The following is an 18,850-nucleotide window of genomic DNA, read 5'->3' as shown; positions in this document are numbered from 1 at the left end:
CTACTACCTAGTAGCCTACCAGATATACTACTCTAAGAGACAGAGTATCTTCAAGGTGTAAGCAGAAACATAGGTTTTCTTTGGCTTGTAAGATACCTGGGGAGAATCAATTGTATTCCAATGTTCACATCAAAAAGACCAACAGCTTGAAAAAATTAGCAGCTATGGGGGGTGGGGGAATAGAAACAAGGATAAATACAGCCCTCATCTCAAACTGGAAAAAGGTGAGAAAAGTAGGTCACCTTTTAACCTCTCTCTTAACCTCTGAACCCTGTAGAATTACATCCTTAACCTGAACATAAGAAACAAATACAAATTCTACAGAGCTTACTACAATGTTAATAGTGACAGTGACAGGAAAGAACTTAACAGCGGGAAATTATCTTCATGCACAAGTGTGTTTAATCATGATTATGATAGACAATTGAAGGAACCTGTAAAATACCTGAACCTGTAATATAAGTATTTAGGGAAAACTATACATGATGATAATTTAGCAACTAACTCAAGGACCTTCTTGTAGGAGGCAGGCCCTATTCAGACTGCTCAAATCACTAATCCAGCATCTCTATATAAACAAAAGACGACAGGTGTCCCTGAGAAGCGACTTAGACTATGTAAGTGAAGGAAAAGTGAAGATTCAGACTACCTTATAGTTCAATAGCTACAGAATTTCCCAAGGAAATTAAAGATTTAGGTTCGTAGCCCACACAAAATAAGATGGGCCTCAAATGTGGATCCTCACGTTTCTAACTTTTCAAATCATATAATGAAAAGGTGGGCATGACCACTATCACTGCTGCTGTCCATGTTTTAAATTGAACTAAATGCAGCATGCATACATGAAGCATACTGATGATGTGGCTTTTGGACAACCTGCGATTTAAGCGTCCCTCTCCCCCATCTCAGCATAAGTGACAGAACAACAGCGCCTAAACTCTATGGCTCAGAATCAATCTGAATAAACCAGAAAGTCTACTTAGGTTTGGATTTATGCATGTTAGGGTCTGAATACGACTGCAGGAGTTCATCTGATGTGTCAGGCTAAAGAATCAGGAACGAAATGGTAAACTTCAGTTAAGGACATGAGTGACAAGAGAAGTGTCTAACTTACTAGAAGAATGCAAAGGGCTTGGGGAAAAAAGATACTAAATATAGTTTTAGCTATGTTAGACTTGGGAGATTTAAAAAAAGGTATCAGGGAAAAGGAGAGATGTAGGTTTGGATAGACGGAAAAAAAAAATCAGGATTGGAGAGCTAAATGTATCAATAATTTGCAAAATAGTAAAAACATGTGCAACTGTCTGTAGATACCCATCATCCAAAGCTTAAGGAAACAAAGAGAGGTAGATATAGCTAATAAAATATTTAGTACAAATGAATTGTTTACAGAAGATCATTTAAATTGTGATGTATGGCTATGGTCAGGAATTTGTAACTGGACTTCAAATGTGAACTCCATGTATTAGTTTCTTTCATTTGTGTCCTGGTCTTATATCCACTCTTTAGTTTGAACTTTCTCTATTTCAAGCAGAAATTACCTATGTAGATCTTTACAATTTTTTTTTTATTGTGAATCTTCTTCATTTAACATGAAATAGCTATTTGTCATTACTAGCTAGTAGATGACGAAGTAAAAATAGCAGAAAAAATTTTGTTCCTCTGATGTTGAAGGGAGATTTGCATAACTTCAAAGTGAGAAGCTTATCAAAGAGTATATGCAGTAATCGCAGTGTAAAAACGAAACCAATTTACAAAGGAGTTCTCAATCTAACTCAACATCCTAACTATCATTAAAATGTAATGACTGTCCCCTAAAAATGGGTCTGAGGCCCTGCATAGGCTTAGCCTATGTGAATCTGAGGCTCTGTACAGGCTTAACAGCTCACACTAACAGATTATTAGAAATTCAGAGCTTGAACTTGCAATTTAGAGTGATGTTTCAGTATATAACCACAGCGGACTACTCCCATACAAAAAGTGAGGTCCATGTTTAAATATCTATTGAATTGAGACAGAGAGTGGAAAAAGTTTTTACAGATCGCTTCCAGTTTCTTATGAACAGGAGTTTAAATACATAAAGTGTTGCTATAGACCTTTAGCATGTTCTGCACCAAGAAACCAGTGACACTTATTTCATATCAATGCACAATGACCTAGGGAAAAAGCTGTGTTTTAGATTAAACAGCCTCCATCATACTATGTGTTTGATTAGTACTAAATAGACACTTCCAAAAAAAATGCATATACTAAATAAAGGTAGATAGTATTGATAGTAGACAGTCTTCAGCAAATAAAAGGAAACTTATTTTAAAGCAACTTCCAGACACGCTTCTCCTGGTATCACGTTCTGAACGCCAGGAGCGAGGAGGTGCGGCCACGCAGGCTTCTCAGGCCTTCTCCTGAGGTAGCATTTCTGCATATTAAGCAGCAGCTTACAAACACTCACTGAGCTCGCTGCTCCCACGCCTCCTCTGTACAAAACACTGAAAAGAGAGATTCAAGACTGGCGGTTGTCCTTTCTAGAGACATTCAGTGGTGAATATCTGCCCATTCATTCACAGTATTGACACGAGCTATTAACATCTGCAAAAGATTTTTGCACTGACAAATGGTGGGTATATAGGAAGTCAAGTAAAAGTCATCTTGTCTCCCAGAGAAGGCACTTATGATAAAATGCTTGTAGGTACTATATATGAAATGTAAAAATCCACATAAATATTATTTCTTTGCCCTTCCATCTGCTCCTCTACCTTGTCTAGTCTTTTGTATTTTCTAGATTATGATCTCTTCACCTTACATTTAACTTCTCTGCTCAAGAGAATACAAGTGGGGGGATATTCACACCTGATTTAAGTTTAAATTCACGAAGAGCTTGCAGGTGACAATGACAGAAAATTAAGAAAAATAAGTCTTAAAGATCAATTTTATATGTTTTCAATAAATACAAAATATATATTAACACTGTTTTTAGTATTTATTTAGCTATTTATTTAACAGTATTTAATACTGTTTTACTACAAGGTTGAAGTACTTAAAAAAAAAAAAACAAAAACTGATGAAGAGCTACAACTAACCACTACTTTCAGAATTCAGACGTGTAACTGTGGAAATGCAGGACCAAAAGTCTGCCGTCATTTTTAAATCAGCTGAGGATTTTTAATGGAGTGTATTTTTGCATTGCTTCCTACTTTGTACGTTATTCTGAACAGACTACAAACTTGTTGATATTTACATTGAAATCTACTCACAGTAATAACCCAAGAATAAAGAAAGAAAGCATGGAAAACTTAGAAACAATGAAAGGGGGTTAAGAAACATAAATACTTTCCGGCTATAACATTTCTACATAAAAAGACATTTAAAATATTTTAAAATAATGCAACAGGATACATTGTGAATTTAAAGTTTGAATTAAATATAAATATCATTACTGGAGATATATATATATATATATATATATCCAGCAATGAAGAAGAAAGAAAGAGGCTGTTGGGAGAAAGAGAGAAACAGTAAATGACGAGGGAAAAAAAGAAACATTTTAAAATATATTAACAAGTATGGTAAAAATGGTACGGTTGCAAAGTGGTCAAAAAGGTCTTAAAAACTACAGCTATACACATACTGTCTTAACTATACCTACCAGTAAACATACATTTACTACAATATAATCCCCTCGTATGACTGTTTTTGACAAGATCCCAGTTTCATTAGAATCCCAGACAAGAAATTAAATCAGCTACTTTTAGGAAAATATCCCTGTTCACAAATTAGAGCTTAAGAGCGGCACAGATTCCACATTAAAAAATAAAAGGTAGGCAACAGTGTAATTAAGCATGTATATGAAAACACTAAGTACTGTTCTGAACAGCAACAGCCTAAACATGCAGTTCAGCAGTGGCCTGAAAAGGGCATTCACTTTGCAAACTGGACAGTGGCAGACCCCAGTTCAACAAACAGCTTAAGCACATACTTGTCTTGGCAAATTTAAGGCTACTTATAACTGCATTCCTTAGGTCCTCTGCTATGTTAGAGATAAATATTTTTAATAAGCTACCAGTATGATGCAATACAAGTATTCAGTACTAATGCAATACTAAAATTCGGTAGGTATCTGTATGAGATCTGTTAGGCTTTTTTGAAGTAAGAAAAACAGACTATAACATTAATCAGTTCATTATAAAGCAAGATCCAGTTCAGTAAGTGTTCACTGACAGTTTAATGCTTTGTAAAAATCATATATATTAATCAAAATAATGCTTCAAATTTCAAAAAAATAAAATTACCTCAATAATATAGAGCACTATATTCTTGTAGAAACAGTATAAGATGCATTTAGCTACTCTGTTATAGTTCCAGGCACCATGAACCAACAACAAGTTCTTCAGATACTTGAACTGCAAACAATGAAAAAAAGGATACTTAGGACATGCACGCATTGGTATTAATCGGACTTTAAACTACTTTATTGTAAAGATTTACAGTGTAGTAACTTACCTGAGCAATTGAGTAATCTGAAGAATTAGCAGCCTGTAGACCTTCATTTCCACTAATACCAACACCAACATGTGCTGTTTGTATCATACTAACGTCATTTGCTCCATCACCGATTGCTAGAGTTACTACCTTAACTTGTTTTTTAACCATTTCCACAACTTCAGATTTCTGAAGTGGAGATACCCTAAGGGGTAAAAGAAAGTATAAGGTTTCATACACAAATTTCAGAAAGTACAGAATGTACTTTCAAAACATACTTTGTTCTGCTACAAGGTAATAAAAATAGGCCAGTTAACATCCCAGTCAGTAACAGCTTCTTGTTATTGCCCTTGAGGATACATGATAAAATGCCCTTTAGGATATATGATAAAAGAACATTCCCAGCAAGATTAATGCAAACATTGAATTTAAGTAAGATGTGAATAGGATGGGAGACATATAGATCAAACTTCATTCACCTACATATGCTTGCTCTGATCTTGCAATACGCCCCTAAAACGGAATAACGGAAGAAACCCCAAGCAGCACCACTATCAGTATTAACTGAGAATGGTTGCATATTTTTGCATATTTTGCTTTTATGCTGTTTATTTTCCTCCATTTAAACACATATTTACATAAATACAACAACAAGTAATGCAGGACTGGCTGATTGAAGTTAATGGTGATGCCAGCTACCTTCCATTCTGCCCGTATGAAAAAGCAACTGGGTGACACACTATTTCCTGAGAGATAGCACAACAAAATCCAATGTTCACAGGACAGACAAGCTATAAACTTAAAAAAGGAAAAAAAAGGAAAGCAAAAGTTTCCTTAGAAGATAGATAATAACAGCAGTGCGATGTCAGTGGTTTTGTAGGCTTTTTCTGAGCTGCTTCACCGCTCTGTTGCTTCTTTTTTCCAATGAAAACCATTAAATCAGTCATCAGCCTCTGTGTCAATTCTATTTCTTTTATTAATATATCCAAGTTAAAGATCAGAGAAAAGCTAAATATTGAGGGCAAATGGAGAAAGTGTGATAAATTTTCCTGAAAAGGGTCTTTAGAAAAGAAAATTCTAATTTCTGCAAACCCTCGTAAGTTTTTTATGACAGGAAAACACTTTCTCACTAAAATAGAGGCTACCTAATTTTTAGCAATCCAAGGATAATCATGATCACTCTGAAATACACCACACTTAACAGCTTATGCTGTTAGTCCATAACACCAAGATGCTTATTTTACTATGGAAAGGAACGATATATGATCTGATCTGGATTGTCACAGAAGAAATAGGAAGTAACAGTATGAAGTACATAGTTCATTTAAAAAAGGAAAAAAAGAAAAGCTTTTCCATTTTTCCTCTAGCAAATGTTGGTATTTTTCATTTTGTCTACCTTATAAAGTTACAGAGAAAAACTATGTTGCAATAAATAGATTAAGCTGAAACACTGCATAGGTTACTGAGTTCCCAAAACAGGGGTATACGAATGGTGGTTGCCTCTCTTCTCTAGACCGTGGTGATTAACAGTGAGACAGTGCTGCTAAGGAAACCTGGGTGCCTGGCATCTATTTATATCTTTTCTCATATACCATATCCTTATTCCCACTGAGCTCTAGTAACATCCTTATAGCTCTAATCTAGTCTTCTAATCCTCTTCTCCATGTGCTGCCACAGGACACCTTCTCACGATTCACCTAAAGGTGCTGCCCGATCAGCTGAAAAAATCCCTCAATGCCTATCTAGTGCTAATTAAGTAAAATTTCTTAAACTTCAAGTGCAATCAATCAGAAAGAGGTTAGCTAAAGTCTAACTGCATGGTCTTCCAAAAGCAAAAAAGAAAGGAGTGTAAAACAATACAGTCTTTGGATTGAACATTGCTATCTAGACACTTTATTCAGCAGCCTGTGCAACACATCTTTAAACTTTTGAAAAAGGTACTAGGGATGAGTCTAACCTTGTGCAGAACTTGGGATGAAAGCTCCTAGGCAAAGCCCTTCAAAAGAACGTCCATGATCCAAGTATATCAAGAAGTGTTTCTGTGATCAAAAGATTATATCTATCTCATTTGAGCATTGCTTGATGGTATCAAGACTAGCTACAGCCAGCTTCTGCAGAAGATTCCTGACCCGAGAGCTGAAATAATTTCAAAATTTTACAAATGCAAAACTAAAATTCTGAGATTACTATTACTAAAAACAAGACGTAAAAATATTTTTCTTCATCATCTAAACCTTGTGAAGCACCATGTCTTTTACAATACTACTCAACAAGTACCTTACAAAAGAAATCTACTGTTTTCTTATTTCTGCTCTAATACTTAAAAAAAAAAAAAAAAAATCAATTTCTTGTGGTACGCAGATCTACCATCCCCTTCAAAAATGCTGTTTTTCTCTGATACAGTAAGATTTTTATAATTATACTGATAAGGCACTTCTTGTGTCTACCTGGTAATGAAAAAAGTGGAAGTTAATGATGGTTTTCTAAATAAATCTACTTATTTTTATCTATTTAACTTTCAAGGAATAGTGGGTTATTTCCCTTTTGGACAATGTTATGGGGCAGTTGGAAGATGACACTTACTTTCATTGCCACATGAAAGCAAAGCGTGTACTGCATACCTTCAAATTCATAGTGAAAGCTGTAAAAAATACCTTCTGTTCAATTTGTTCACTCCAAGCTGTACATTTTCACTACTGAATCAGTAGTAAAATCATCAGTTTAACACTCTTTGTACACATATTCTTTGGAAGCCAATATAGAATTAGAATTCAGCTAGTCTAAGTCTTTAAGCCAAACATCTGCTTGGGACTAATAACATGCAGATTTTTGAAGTAAAATGTCCACTGAATTTTTTTCAGCTTTATTTATGTTAATGCTACTCTCAGGAGGAGTTCATTGATAATAAATGCTTCTGAACAAGTGAATACAGTCTGAACATTTCAAAGAAAATTTAATTTGTACTTCTAAAACCAAGGAGTGCTTGAAATGTTTACTGCCTTCATATGGACAGGAGAGGCCTGTATTTTGATTTACTCAAGATTATAATGTTTTTAGGTAGATAAATGATTTGGCATTATTAACTACAATTTAATTTGTGCATTTGTGACCAAGAAAGAAGATTTTAAAAACATTTTAAAAATCATAATATTTAAAGATGGAGCATTAACAGGAAAAAAATACTTTGGTATAATTTTGGCTTTTGAAAAAGCAAGTGACACTTCTCAAAATACCCACATGTACTTACCACTTTTTCAGTGAGTTCTACAGGGAAGTGTTCCTAGTTTTAAACCCGCAGCCAAATTTTAAATAACCACAAAATATGTCAGAGCATATACCTAGACACTTATTCAAACTGGCTGACCTCAATATACTATGGAGATGTAGAAATGGCAGGGAGAATGTTACTAGAACAGAAACCCTAATTTTGTACTTTTGTTGTTTAATCACAGAAGAGCTACCAATAAAAACCAGCTATTTGTGCAAGATATCCTAGAATGGTTCTAGTTTAATAGAAACTGCAACACTGTTTCTTCATACAGCATAAAATGTAGCTTCAAGTCAAGAAAGGGGAGGAAAGAAGCAGATTTTTGAAACACTATTTCTCCACACACCTAGTGCTTGTTACTCTACTGAGCAAAACTGAAACTAGCAGAACCCACACAAAGCCCTTACTTGCCTGGGTGACCCTCGTTAAGGACTGCTGTCGTAATAGGGAAGTGATTAGAAAGATAATCATTCATCACAGAAGCGCTAAAGTAAGATCTTAATTTGAAAGAGAATTTCATGCTGGAGAACCACTACAAAGCTAAACCTTAAAAAACAAAAACAAAGTAGAGGCAGAAGGTATCACCCAACGGATGGCATAACTCCATTTACTTTTTCCCCTCCTTTTGCAAGACAGAAAAATTTCCTTTTTAACACACAGATCCATTTTGAACATGCTACTGTTTCAGAAGGATCTGAACAGTGGAACATTATTAACATTACAACTCTATTACCTGAACTGCACATGAAAACTTTGATTAAAAAAAAAAAATACCAAAAAAACAACCCAGACAGTCTATTAAAATGTATTTTCAACAGTTCCCACATTTGCATGCACTGTGCCTCTACCTTCAGGAAGTAATAGGCAAAAATACACTTATGTAATTTATTGAAGGAAGATTTAAATTTGGTGAGAAACAGTGCTGAATTCTCTGAATTACTTTGTTCTTGTACAAGATCCAGGGTGACTTTCCTTTTCACAGATTCTTCTTCTAAAGCAATTATAAGCAGACTATACAAAGAAAAGTGGAATTAGATGCAACTTGAGAAGACAAAAACTTCTAAAACTTTCAGTACTACAATAACTGTAAGAAACTGAATCTGTGACATGATCTAATTTTGATAAATAGCAGGCTCTAGAACAGAGTCTGAATGTCTCATTTCTCAGTTTATTATTCCCGGTCTAATACAGGAAACAACCGTTTCTATACTAACACAAAATAGTGAAAATAACATGAGAACGTTAATTGGATAACCTTGCAATAGTCCCCTTAGGCACTGATGAAAATAGTAGTTATTTCCACAGTTCTGAAATTTTTGATTGCTTTTCTAATAAGAGTGTCCTACCTGAGTTGCCAATGATCTGATAAAGAAGAGTTCTTGCTTTTGCTTTTTGACATATCAACCAGCTGGGTTCAGCCACGTTGTTTAAATGTCAACAGAAGCAGTTCCTGTTTATTTAGCTAACAGTTGTCCAACTCCCTTTTCTTCCAATCATTCAAATGTAGAAGGTGATATAGTACACAGATGTTTGCTGTTTCTATGTTTAGAGCCACAGAGAAGGCGCAAAGAAGGCCCAAAACCATACAAGCTATCACTTTTACAGTAATGATGCATTCCTTCCTTAAGATAAACGTGGAAATGTTAAAAGGCTAGCCAAACTGCTTTCATATTTTGCTTATTTAAAGAATGCAAATATTTATTTTCCTTCGACCTGGGAAAAATTTCCTTATTACAGCTCTAATAGCTGATATTTACAGTAAGGGATTTAAGGTCTGATTATTTTGTAAGAACCCCCCAAAAATAAAGAATAAGTAAAAAAGGTGTTTCCATCAACTTCAGGAAAAAAATATCAGTCATACCTCTTGTACTTTATGTGTACTACTTATGCAGTGTAATCCACGCCCTACAGAAAAGGCACAGATACAAATTCTTGCCTGCTGGGGGAGCTCTACGAAAGAATCCAGATGTGCCAAAGTGTGTAGTTAAACGTAATGTTAATTTAAGGTTAATACCAATATCTGAATCTTGCTGAGACTATCCTTGATAGACAATAACCGATTTTTCTGGGTATATGCAACCTGAACGACTTTGTGTGGCCGGTACATACCTGTTCATACTTCACTACAGAAATATTTTGCTTGAATGACTACATTTCAGAATTCTAACTACTAAAGCTTTTTATATTTCATGGCTGAAAGACACATGTGCATATGTGTTTGCCTCTGAAATGGAAAATTCTTAATTTTTAGATATTGTTAAAAAAAACTGTACAGAAAGAAAAATGTAAGGCTTACCTGCAACAAATAACAGCTTTACATGACAAAGCCAAATCCAGAAAATACTGTCTCACTCCAAATGTCAAAGCATACTTCAGGGATTTACCATCAATGATAAGGGCAAAATCATTTTCCTTCCTTAAAGCCTCACCAAGAGTACTGCAATGATGGCTAAGCGTCTCTCTCGTTCCCTGTTGCACATAAAATTGTAAGAGTTGATTATTTTTAATTCCTATTATGCCTATTTTAAAATCCAAAAATATTTTCAGTGTGATGAGCAACATTTGCATTCACCTTTTAAGGAAATTACCTTTTGATTATGCTACCAGCTCTATCAAATATATAGTATCAAATAATAACAACATAAAAAGTATTGGCAATAGATGTGCTATTAGACACCACAGTGGAGAACGCACGCAGGATTGCTCTAACACTCTGCCAAAAAAAAAAAAAGTGCAGAAGTTGTGGTGGAACTTTTAATGCTCTCTGAATGGCAACATAAATGCATAAATGACTCTCTGCATAAATGACTGCTAACAAACATTACTAAAGTATGTTTTTTTACATACCTATCCAAAGCAAAATCACATATATAAATACCTGAAGAAATATTTTTTGTTCACTGTTGCATAAAACAGATCTAAATGTTTAGAAAAAAGTAGAAGAAACTTCAAAGATAATTTGCAATATAAGTAGATGCATTATAACTGATAATTCTAACTATCATATTAAAATCATACTTTAAGATAAGCCAGCATTAACAATATGTTATACAAAAGATCATATTTCATATTTTTTCAGCTGCTATGGAAAGTTTGAATTACACCTGCACAAATCACTGTTCTGTGATCCAGTACTAAGAGCTTTTGATTATACTCAGTGAACAACACCTTCACTTGTATTTATGCAGCAGCATTTCTTAGCCTGCTTTAGAGAGGTCACTAATATCTACTCAGTTACAGCAAAGTTCTACCTCACAATGTCATGAGGAATTAAAAACACATAACTGCTTATTATATTTCTTTTACTGTGAATGGCCTTTATGGAGCCTTTATGGACCACCCTTTTCTTCTGCTGTTTTTTCTGTCTCAGACCAGAAGTAAAAGGGGTTTTGGAGGAGAAGAGGAGATGAAAACACACTTTTGCTTGTATAAAACTCATTTTTAGACACAGTCACATCCTATGACAATAATATTCTTACATTTTTCTACAGTCGTAACAACTGAGCAATTATTTTAGCCTGGGGCACACTACCTTGGTGATGTCAGGCAGATCTAAATAAAATTAAGTGCAACCATCTAAGAAGAAAACACTACACAGATGCAAGTACAAAGCTTAAACACTCTAAAATGAAATTAATGATATGCTCTGCCTCCCCGACTCAACTTACTTCCCCATCTCTATATGCTATTGCCCGTTTTCTGCCTGCCTTGCTTTCACTAGTCTTCTAAAAATTGATTGGTTTATTTAAGCTGAGACTAGGCTCCTGGGATATTCTGCACTTTAGAGGTTTTCTCTCTCTCCTTCTCTGAAGGTACTGTAATGTAAAGGAGGTGCCACTTTGTTTAAAATTACATGTTAAAAAACAAGTCTTAAAAAATCCCAGTAACCTCCATAACTATTTTCCAGAATGCCTTCTTTGAATAACAAATATTGCAATATACAAGAAAGTATGAGTTTTTCTCATCTCCATGAACTATTTAGCTTATGACTGAACTTAAGCAACACAAGAGCTCAGAACTTCATATTCGTCTCATCTTCTATTGCTTCTTCTCATATATGTAGTATAAACTCTCCTGCTTAAATTACTCTTAATTTTTTTAAAATCACAAACCGACATGCCCTCAGGTAGCTCCAAGCCTGCCACATATGAAAACAAACAAAGGAAAATCCAAAACAAAACAAAACTCTTAACCCAGCTGTAAAGCTATTACATTTAAAATTCCTTTCTGTGCTTAAACACAGCTCTACGATGAAATCCAATGTCTTAAATTAAAAACAGTATGAAAGCATTTCCATGAAATGCTTCTCAGAGAAACTGAGTGGTGATCAATTCAAACTACTTTCCTCTTTCCAGATTAAACTATTTTTGAGTTCACAGTTAAAACAATAAGGCTATGTTCTTATGACTTCCTTCCACAATAGCAATACTATACTGAAATTTTATCAATTCATTACGTTAACGTAAAAGCAAAAATCAAATCCAGTGTACTTTTATGCAAGACCTTCAAAAACAAAACGTGCTTTTGTTAACAAGGAAGACATTCCTAGGAGAGGAACCTCAAAATAAATGAGGTTGCAAAAACTGGAGATATCTAAATGTTTTGTGGAACTGATTCCAATTCTCCCCCATCCAAGACATGCTAATTTGGAGAGGGTTTTTTTTTTTTAATTCCAAAACTATAAGCACATCTTACAAAAAAGATGACCTCTTATTTCAGTGCATTTTTTTGTAAACTCAGTTCGCTGATCTGGGATATAGTCTAAACAAGTATTTTATTGACTGTCTAACTTCCTGCGTTTTGCATGCCAAGGTGATAATAAATTCAGGAGGCATATATTTCATTAGAACTGTTTTATATGTCTTAGGAAACACTATCTGTCCCTGAAGGATCCAGGGTGTGCTGGCTGATGTTTAAAAGAAGCCACTGGTATTAAATAGGTATTGTAGTAATGTTATAATAGCAAGGGTAAGAATCATCCACTGCTGTTACTCTTTATTCAGGATTACTAAAAATACGCTGACCAAGAGGAGCCAGCTTTCTGAACTCTCACAAACCAAAATCTTCATATAGCCCCGAACAATATGGATCCCTTACAGAGCCAAGGAGGAGAGGAATGCCACAGCATATATTAATGTTCTCCAAGGTCTTAAATACACAGGTGCCACTGCATCACGGGATAGGGAAGTCCTGTGCACTCAAGGAGTCCTAAAGTATGATAGCGTGTTTCTTTCGCATTGCCTGGCTGTTTGATGCCTCCCACACTGAGGGAATTGGGTTGTCCAGTAGCCCCCATGGGAGCACAGTTCCACTGCAAGGCAGCGGACAGAGCCCTAGTATGAGAGGTGGATCTGAACTGCTCAAGAGCCGGAGTTTTGGCCATATACCTTAACAGACAATATTCCAAGAAATTATCATGGCGTTTTGCCAGCTGTCTTAGGTATGCACAAGGAGAAGAAATTTCAACTGCACTGACTTAAAATTCTGCAATCACAGCACCCTACTTCTCTTTCACCGTTTCCTGAAGACCTGCTCAGGCCTGTCTCCACTCTGAATTTTCAAGGCCAGTGTTGACAAGTCACACTAGAAACAGTCATCTGATTCCAACCACACCAGCAAGTAAAATCCACAGGCAGAAGTGAAGGTACACAGTAACCAAACAATGAAACATGCACCATCAAATGAGACAGAAAACTTTCAAGGAAGATTCTTGTTAAAGTTGCTGGTACAGAACTTTTCTTTTTTTTCCTTTCTAAAACTGCCTCTAGCCCTGAAACAATTTGATTGACACGACTGATAAAATATGATTTATGCTATCAACATAGGCTTGCAGATGACCAATTTGTACATGCAAATTCAACTGGTATATTAAATCTGCTTCCTTATCTGCTTTGAATGTACTTTGTGCATGTGGGGAAAGGAGCTCTCAGTTTCTACACAGTTTAAACATTTCCGTTTGAAACATGGACTATGGCATGGATATCATACTTGATATTTTTTATGTTCAAAATAAACTGTACCTATATGCAACTATTTTTAAAAATGTTTTGCTTAATATATACTTAATCAATTTCTAAACTGCCATATTAGAAAATGGGTAATACACAGTGCCTGTTTACTCAGTTTTATATCGGACTCTTTTTAAGAGTTAAATAAAACTACCTCAGTTTATTTTATCACATAGAAAAAAGCATACGAAGTTGTCACTTTTACACTTTAAATTTATTAAGTATGCAGCAGTTTTGAAATCCAGTTAGTGCAACTACTCTAAATACAGGTTAGTAGTTCTCACTCTTCTTGCATCTGTTTTTTTACTCAGAAACTAGTAGAGTGAAAAAGTCTAAAGCAAAATGAAGGGCTTCAACCAAGAATCCTTCGTGTTTTTTCAGTAAACAATGTTCACTTAATCTTTCATAAGCTATCCAATGAACTAAACTAAGAAAGAAAATTGTCTCTTTTCATTAATATCACAGGCTACTTGTGTCAAAAAGCTGGCTTAGTATTTCAGCAAACTCTAGTTCCAGACATTGATTAACGTCTTCTGTTTATTCTGTGTTGGGATTTTATTTAAATTTTTAATCAACAAAATATATTGCCTAAAATAACCATGATTAATATATTTAAAGTATAAATTAAGTTCACACTTTCATGTTGAAAACGTGTCACTCTAAGTGGGTCACACACATAACAAACAATTTTTGGCAGATACTAAGAATTCGCTAAGAAACAGCATTAGAAGGAACTTAGGATTAGTTTGGGTACTGGCTAGTACTACTAGAAGCATGTGGAGCTGCTGGTTCTTCGTCTGCATAGAAAATGGCACTACTACTAATTCCTGCTATTTGGAATTTGTTTGATTATCATGCTGAAGTTTATTTTTATAATAGGTACACTGTGGTTTTGGAAGCTGTAGACTAGGTTTTCTAATTATTCAGCAAGACTTTGTAACAAAGACAATACGGTCTTTCAAATGTGCAATACTAAGTGATCAGATTAAAAGGAGAGAAAAAAATCAGTGGTTTTAGTAGAATTTTCTTTATTTGTCCAGATAAACAGATGTGAAATCCATGCGAATCTTTTTCGACCTTTCTCTCCCCTCTTCTAGATACCTGGGTATGTTTTGTAGTTAAACAACACAATGCTTCATTTTGGCTTAAAATCATTACTTATATTGAAAACTTTGCAGGTTTTACTTACATCAAGAGAGCCTTCATTTATAACAATGAGTCCCATGTTCTTTCTCAAAAGTTTACAGGAGTGACCTGTTAAAAATATTTTTGCTTTCAAAATCTGCTCCACAAAATCCTTCAAAACGTAACAAAGCATTTTTTCTGTAAGGGAACTATGGACAGAATTAAAACCAAACTGCCCCAACTGAAATCAATGGTTAAAAAAATTATTATATACCATTCTATTAAAAGTTAGATATACAGTATAAGTGAGAATAGTCAGAATTTTCCTTGCTGTAATTTACAACTGTTGTCTCTCATCCTGCTGAGTACCTCTGAATAAAGCGCATCTTCTCCGTAAAACCCCTTCAGGTTGTTCAAGACACCAAATCGATCTCCCTTAGCCTTGCAAGTTTTTGGAATGTAAACAGTGTTTCATACAAATAACAGCGTATAAAAATACTCTCATATCTTGTGTTACCCTTTGAAGCTTAAAACAGAACATATGTATTAGGTTATGTGATAAAAAGCTCATCCCAAAGGAGAACAGACGCACAATGGCGGATGGGGCAACCTGAATAACGCCCTGCCTGGCTACTTCCAGGCCCATCACAGGAGACTGGCTGGCCCATCAAGGGCTCATCTCCCTTGCGCAGAGGTGTGGTGGCAGGCACAGGAACCCAAATTACCTACTCAGAGGGCTGGACACCCTGTCCAGCTCCTCCCAGGGCCATCCCAGGAGAGCATCAGCTCACTTGCCCAGGTGTGAAACCCAGTGAGGTGAGTCAATGGGAGCAGCTTTCCAGAGCAACTTTCAGACTGAGGGGTGCGGGGGGGGGGGGGGAAGTCACTGCCTAGAGTATGGGACACAATGCAGGATGCAGGGGAAGAGTGTTTTGGAATTGCGCAAGACTTATCATGGGATGTTTGGGGTTGGGGGGGGGGAACAAACATGGGAAAACATAGGAATGAACGGATAAAAAGGGTTGTGCAAACCAGGCTGGCGAGTATGCCTGTCTGGCCATGCCCTGCACCTGATCTGTCCTATCTTTTCATTAAATTCCTTTTTCTAACTATTTTCCTGGGTGAGGGAATCTCTATTCTGTTTGCGTGTCTGTGTGTGCCTGTGCGTGTGTGTGCGCGCGCGCATACGAGCAGACCTAATTGCTAGCAAATGAAGTCAGACCACAGGTCAGAGGGCTCATGTGTCTGGGCTGCCAACAACTGGAGCAAGCGAGGGTATGTGAATGAGTATGGTGCCACCACTAGCATCAGATGAGCTGGTGAGTAGGTTAAGTGCCATGGGAGTCAGGCATGTGAGTGTGTGTCCATGAGGGTGAGACCACAGGGAGCAGGCTACTGAGAGACCAGGGGAAACCCAAGCAAACGGACCAGCTTCTGTATGGACTGCGCTTCCAAGGACAGCTACAGGATAGATCCACAGCATGTGTGGGCAGGTGTCTGTGCGCAGTCCGTGAGGGGTTCTACACCAGCAACTGGAGCAGGGCTGTGGGCCTCAGAAGCTCGTATGTCCAGGTGCCAGCAAGCAGGGAAACAGGAGCCAAGGGCCAGGTACTGGGCAGACTGAGTGTCTAAACTGTCCATTCATGTATGTATGTCCCACTAATAGACCTTCCTCCTGATCAGTCACAAAGTGGACCAGGCTGAGGTCATCGGTGCTGTTTATGTTTGAGTGTATATACGTCAATATGCATGGTATATGTGTGTGTGCGTGTCTGCTGGGAATACGTTCTCAGCCTCGCTACTGGTTGGACCTGGGGACATGGAGCTGCAGCAGCCTCGCTTCTAACAGGCTACTGGATTCGCCTCCTCTGAACAGTAAGCTGTATGTTAATGACGCAGCATGCCTAGACATCTAAATATATACTACTTCTCCTAATAAGCTGAAAATACTGGTATTATATGCATTTCCTCAACCCTGAAGCTACTTACAAAAATAGCCTTAGATTAACTGTTACGTGCAGAAGGAAATTTCCTTAAGATTAAAAATTAATAATAATAAAAAGGTTCTGTACTACCAAAACAATGTCTGAGGGTACTTATTTAGATTACTGCAGAAGTGTTGATATTTTCTTATGCAAATAATCTTAAATCTTAAATGCAGCCTTCATATATTACTATTTAACATACATATTTATCACTATTTGAATTAGTTAAGTCATGTTTTTTTTAATAGAAGGAAACTTCTGATTGATGATAAAATTAGTATACTTTAATGTACAAACTGCATGTTTTGTTTAGCTTTAGTTAAGATTATGGTCCCTGAATACTGTCTTTTCTGAAAGGAAGAAAAAATACAAAAAGGAAACTAAGAAATACTTACATTTTCTTAATAATATTCCCTCTCACTGCCAAAAACCAAACAATGTATTCTTCATGATTTTAGATGCTACAAAAAGCACAAATGCCCATTTTTATCTCCTCTCTAGGATAACATGAGTTTTTCTTGCTGTTACTGTTGTAAGGGAGGAAGAATCCACCACTCCCCACTCTCCCCCTACCAGAGACCGAAAAATAAGTTAACATTTAAATTCTGAAATGTCATGTAATAGTATAATTTTTTACAAGATACCTTTCTATTCTAACAATAATTTCACTCTAACAAGATCGATGATTTCTCAATCAGGCAATAAAACCATAAAATAAATGTAAATATAATACCAATGTTAATGGCAGTTTCTTGTTTGTCCCCAGTAAGTATCCAAATTTTGATGTCTGCTTTCATGAGTGTCTCTATAGTTTCAGGCACTTTGTCTTGTAGTTTATCTTCGATTGCTGTTGCTCCAAGCAGCTGAAGATTCTGTGAACACAGAGTATTCAATATATGAAGTTTTTCAGTTTAAATTTAGTTTTACTCTGTTAGTGCTTTGATGGTTTTGCTTTCTAGCTTTCCATATTTTTCAGAAGACTAATGCTCTGGAAATTCATGAATCAGACTTGGTATCAACTAACAAAGATTTTCTGGGCTATTCTCACGACCTTTAAGTTAAATATCTATTTGGTTTGATAAACTGTACAACACGAACACTACAACTCCACTGAATTATTTACAAGCTCAATACCTTGCTTGGCAAAAGCAACCTTTTCTTGAAGTGTGCAGTCCTCCTAGTAGCATGGCCTGCATACTACAGGCTGAAAAAGTACTAATACTAATTTTCGCTAATAGCAAAATTTGTAAGGCTAGCAGGGTAGGCGTGGCATTAACAAAGCTCTGTAGTTTTAAAATGGTCGTCTTTATGTCTGGATAAATTGCACACTTATGTAAACCGAAGTCCTAGAAGTGACTGCAGTAATATACTCTCACTATTTTTTTTGATAAATTAAACACCTCAGGTTCTTTCAACCTCCAAATTTAAAGCAGTTTCACACATGTAACCCCTCTTTCAAATTTAAAATAAATAAATAAATAAAAATCAAACTTCAAACAATATTGGTCTCATGAACTCCTTTTGCAACCCAAAAGTTACAACAGCCTTTCCAATTGCTACAACGAAGGCTAATCACATCCCTTGCTACTTCCACAACAGTAGCAACACACAGTGTTGTTAGAAAGTCAAGGAAAGTGATTACTACCCTGCTCTTGCAAGGCTGTATCTGGATATCTCCTTCCGGGCCTTGAGTTCAAAAGAGATATTGATGGAGTGGAGCGATTCCAACAGAGGGCGCACCATGTAGCTAAGGGAGTTGGCTTAGTTCAACTTTACAAAAAAAAAAAACCCACCACCACCAAAAGTGACTAAGGAGGGATTCCACCGGTGTTTTCTACCAACTGAAGAGCGCTCACAGAGAAGCCATATTCCTCTAAGAGGTGCACACTGGTAGGACAAGAGGCAACAGTCACAAGCTGCCACAACAGACATTTTAATTCAGAAAAAGGGAAAAAAATAAATGGCAGAGCACTGAAGAAAATGATTAC

General features: G+C 36.1%; 1 protein-coding gene across 9 annotated transcripts in view; it reads right to left on the bottom strand.

The window, feature by feature from the left end:
* ATP8A1 (ATPase phospholipid transporting 8A1) overlaps positions 1-18,850 on the bottom strand; it is a 118,783-nt gene that overhangs the window by 42,341 nt on the left and 57,592 nt on the right. For all 9 annotated transcript variants that reach the window (XM_068943013.1, XM_068943010.1, XM_068943009.1 and 6 more), the window contains 5 exons: positions 17,596-17,734; positions 14,942-15,006; positions 10,041-10,213; positions 4,498-4,681; positions 4,287-4,397 (listed from right to left, as the gene is read on the bottom strand). In XM_068943013.1, the coding sequence (XP_068799114.1) occupies positions 4,287-4,397; positions 4,498-4,681; positions 10,041-10,213; positions 14,942-15,006; positions 17,596-17,734 (672 nt within the window). The remainder of the gene's footprint in view (positions 1-4,286; positions 4,398-4,497; positions 4,682-10,040; positions 10,214-14,941; positions 15,007-17,595; positions 17,735-18,850) is intronic.

This window comes from Struthio camelus, chromosome 4, assembly GCF_040807025.1.
Source record: "Struthio camelus isolate bStrCam1 chromosome 4, bStrCam1.hap1, whole genome shotgun sequence".
Lineage (NCBI taxonomy): Eukaryota > Metazoa > Chordata > Aves > Struthioniformes > Struthionidae > Struthio > Struthio camelus.
The sequence above is the reverse complement of the archived record's forward strand: the minus strand, read 5'-3'. Positions and strand labels throughout refer to the sequence as shown.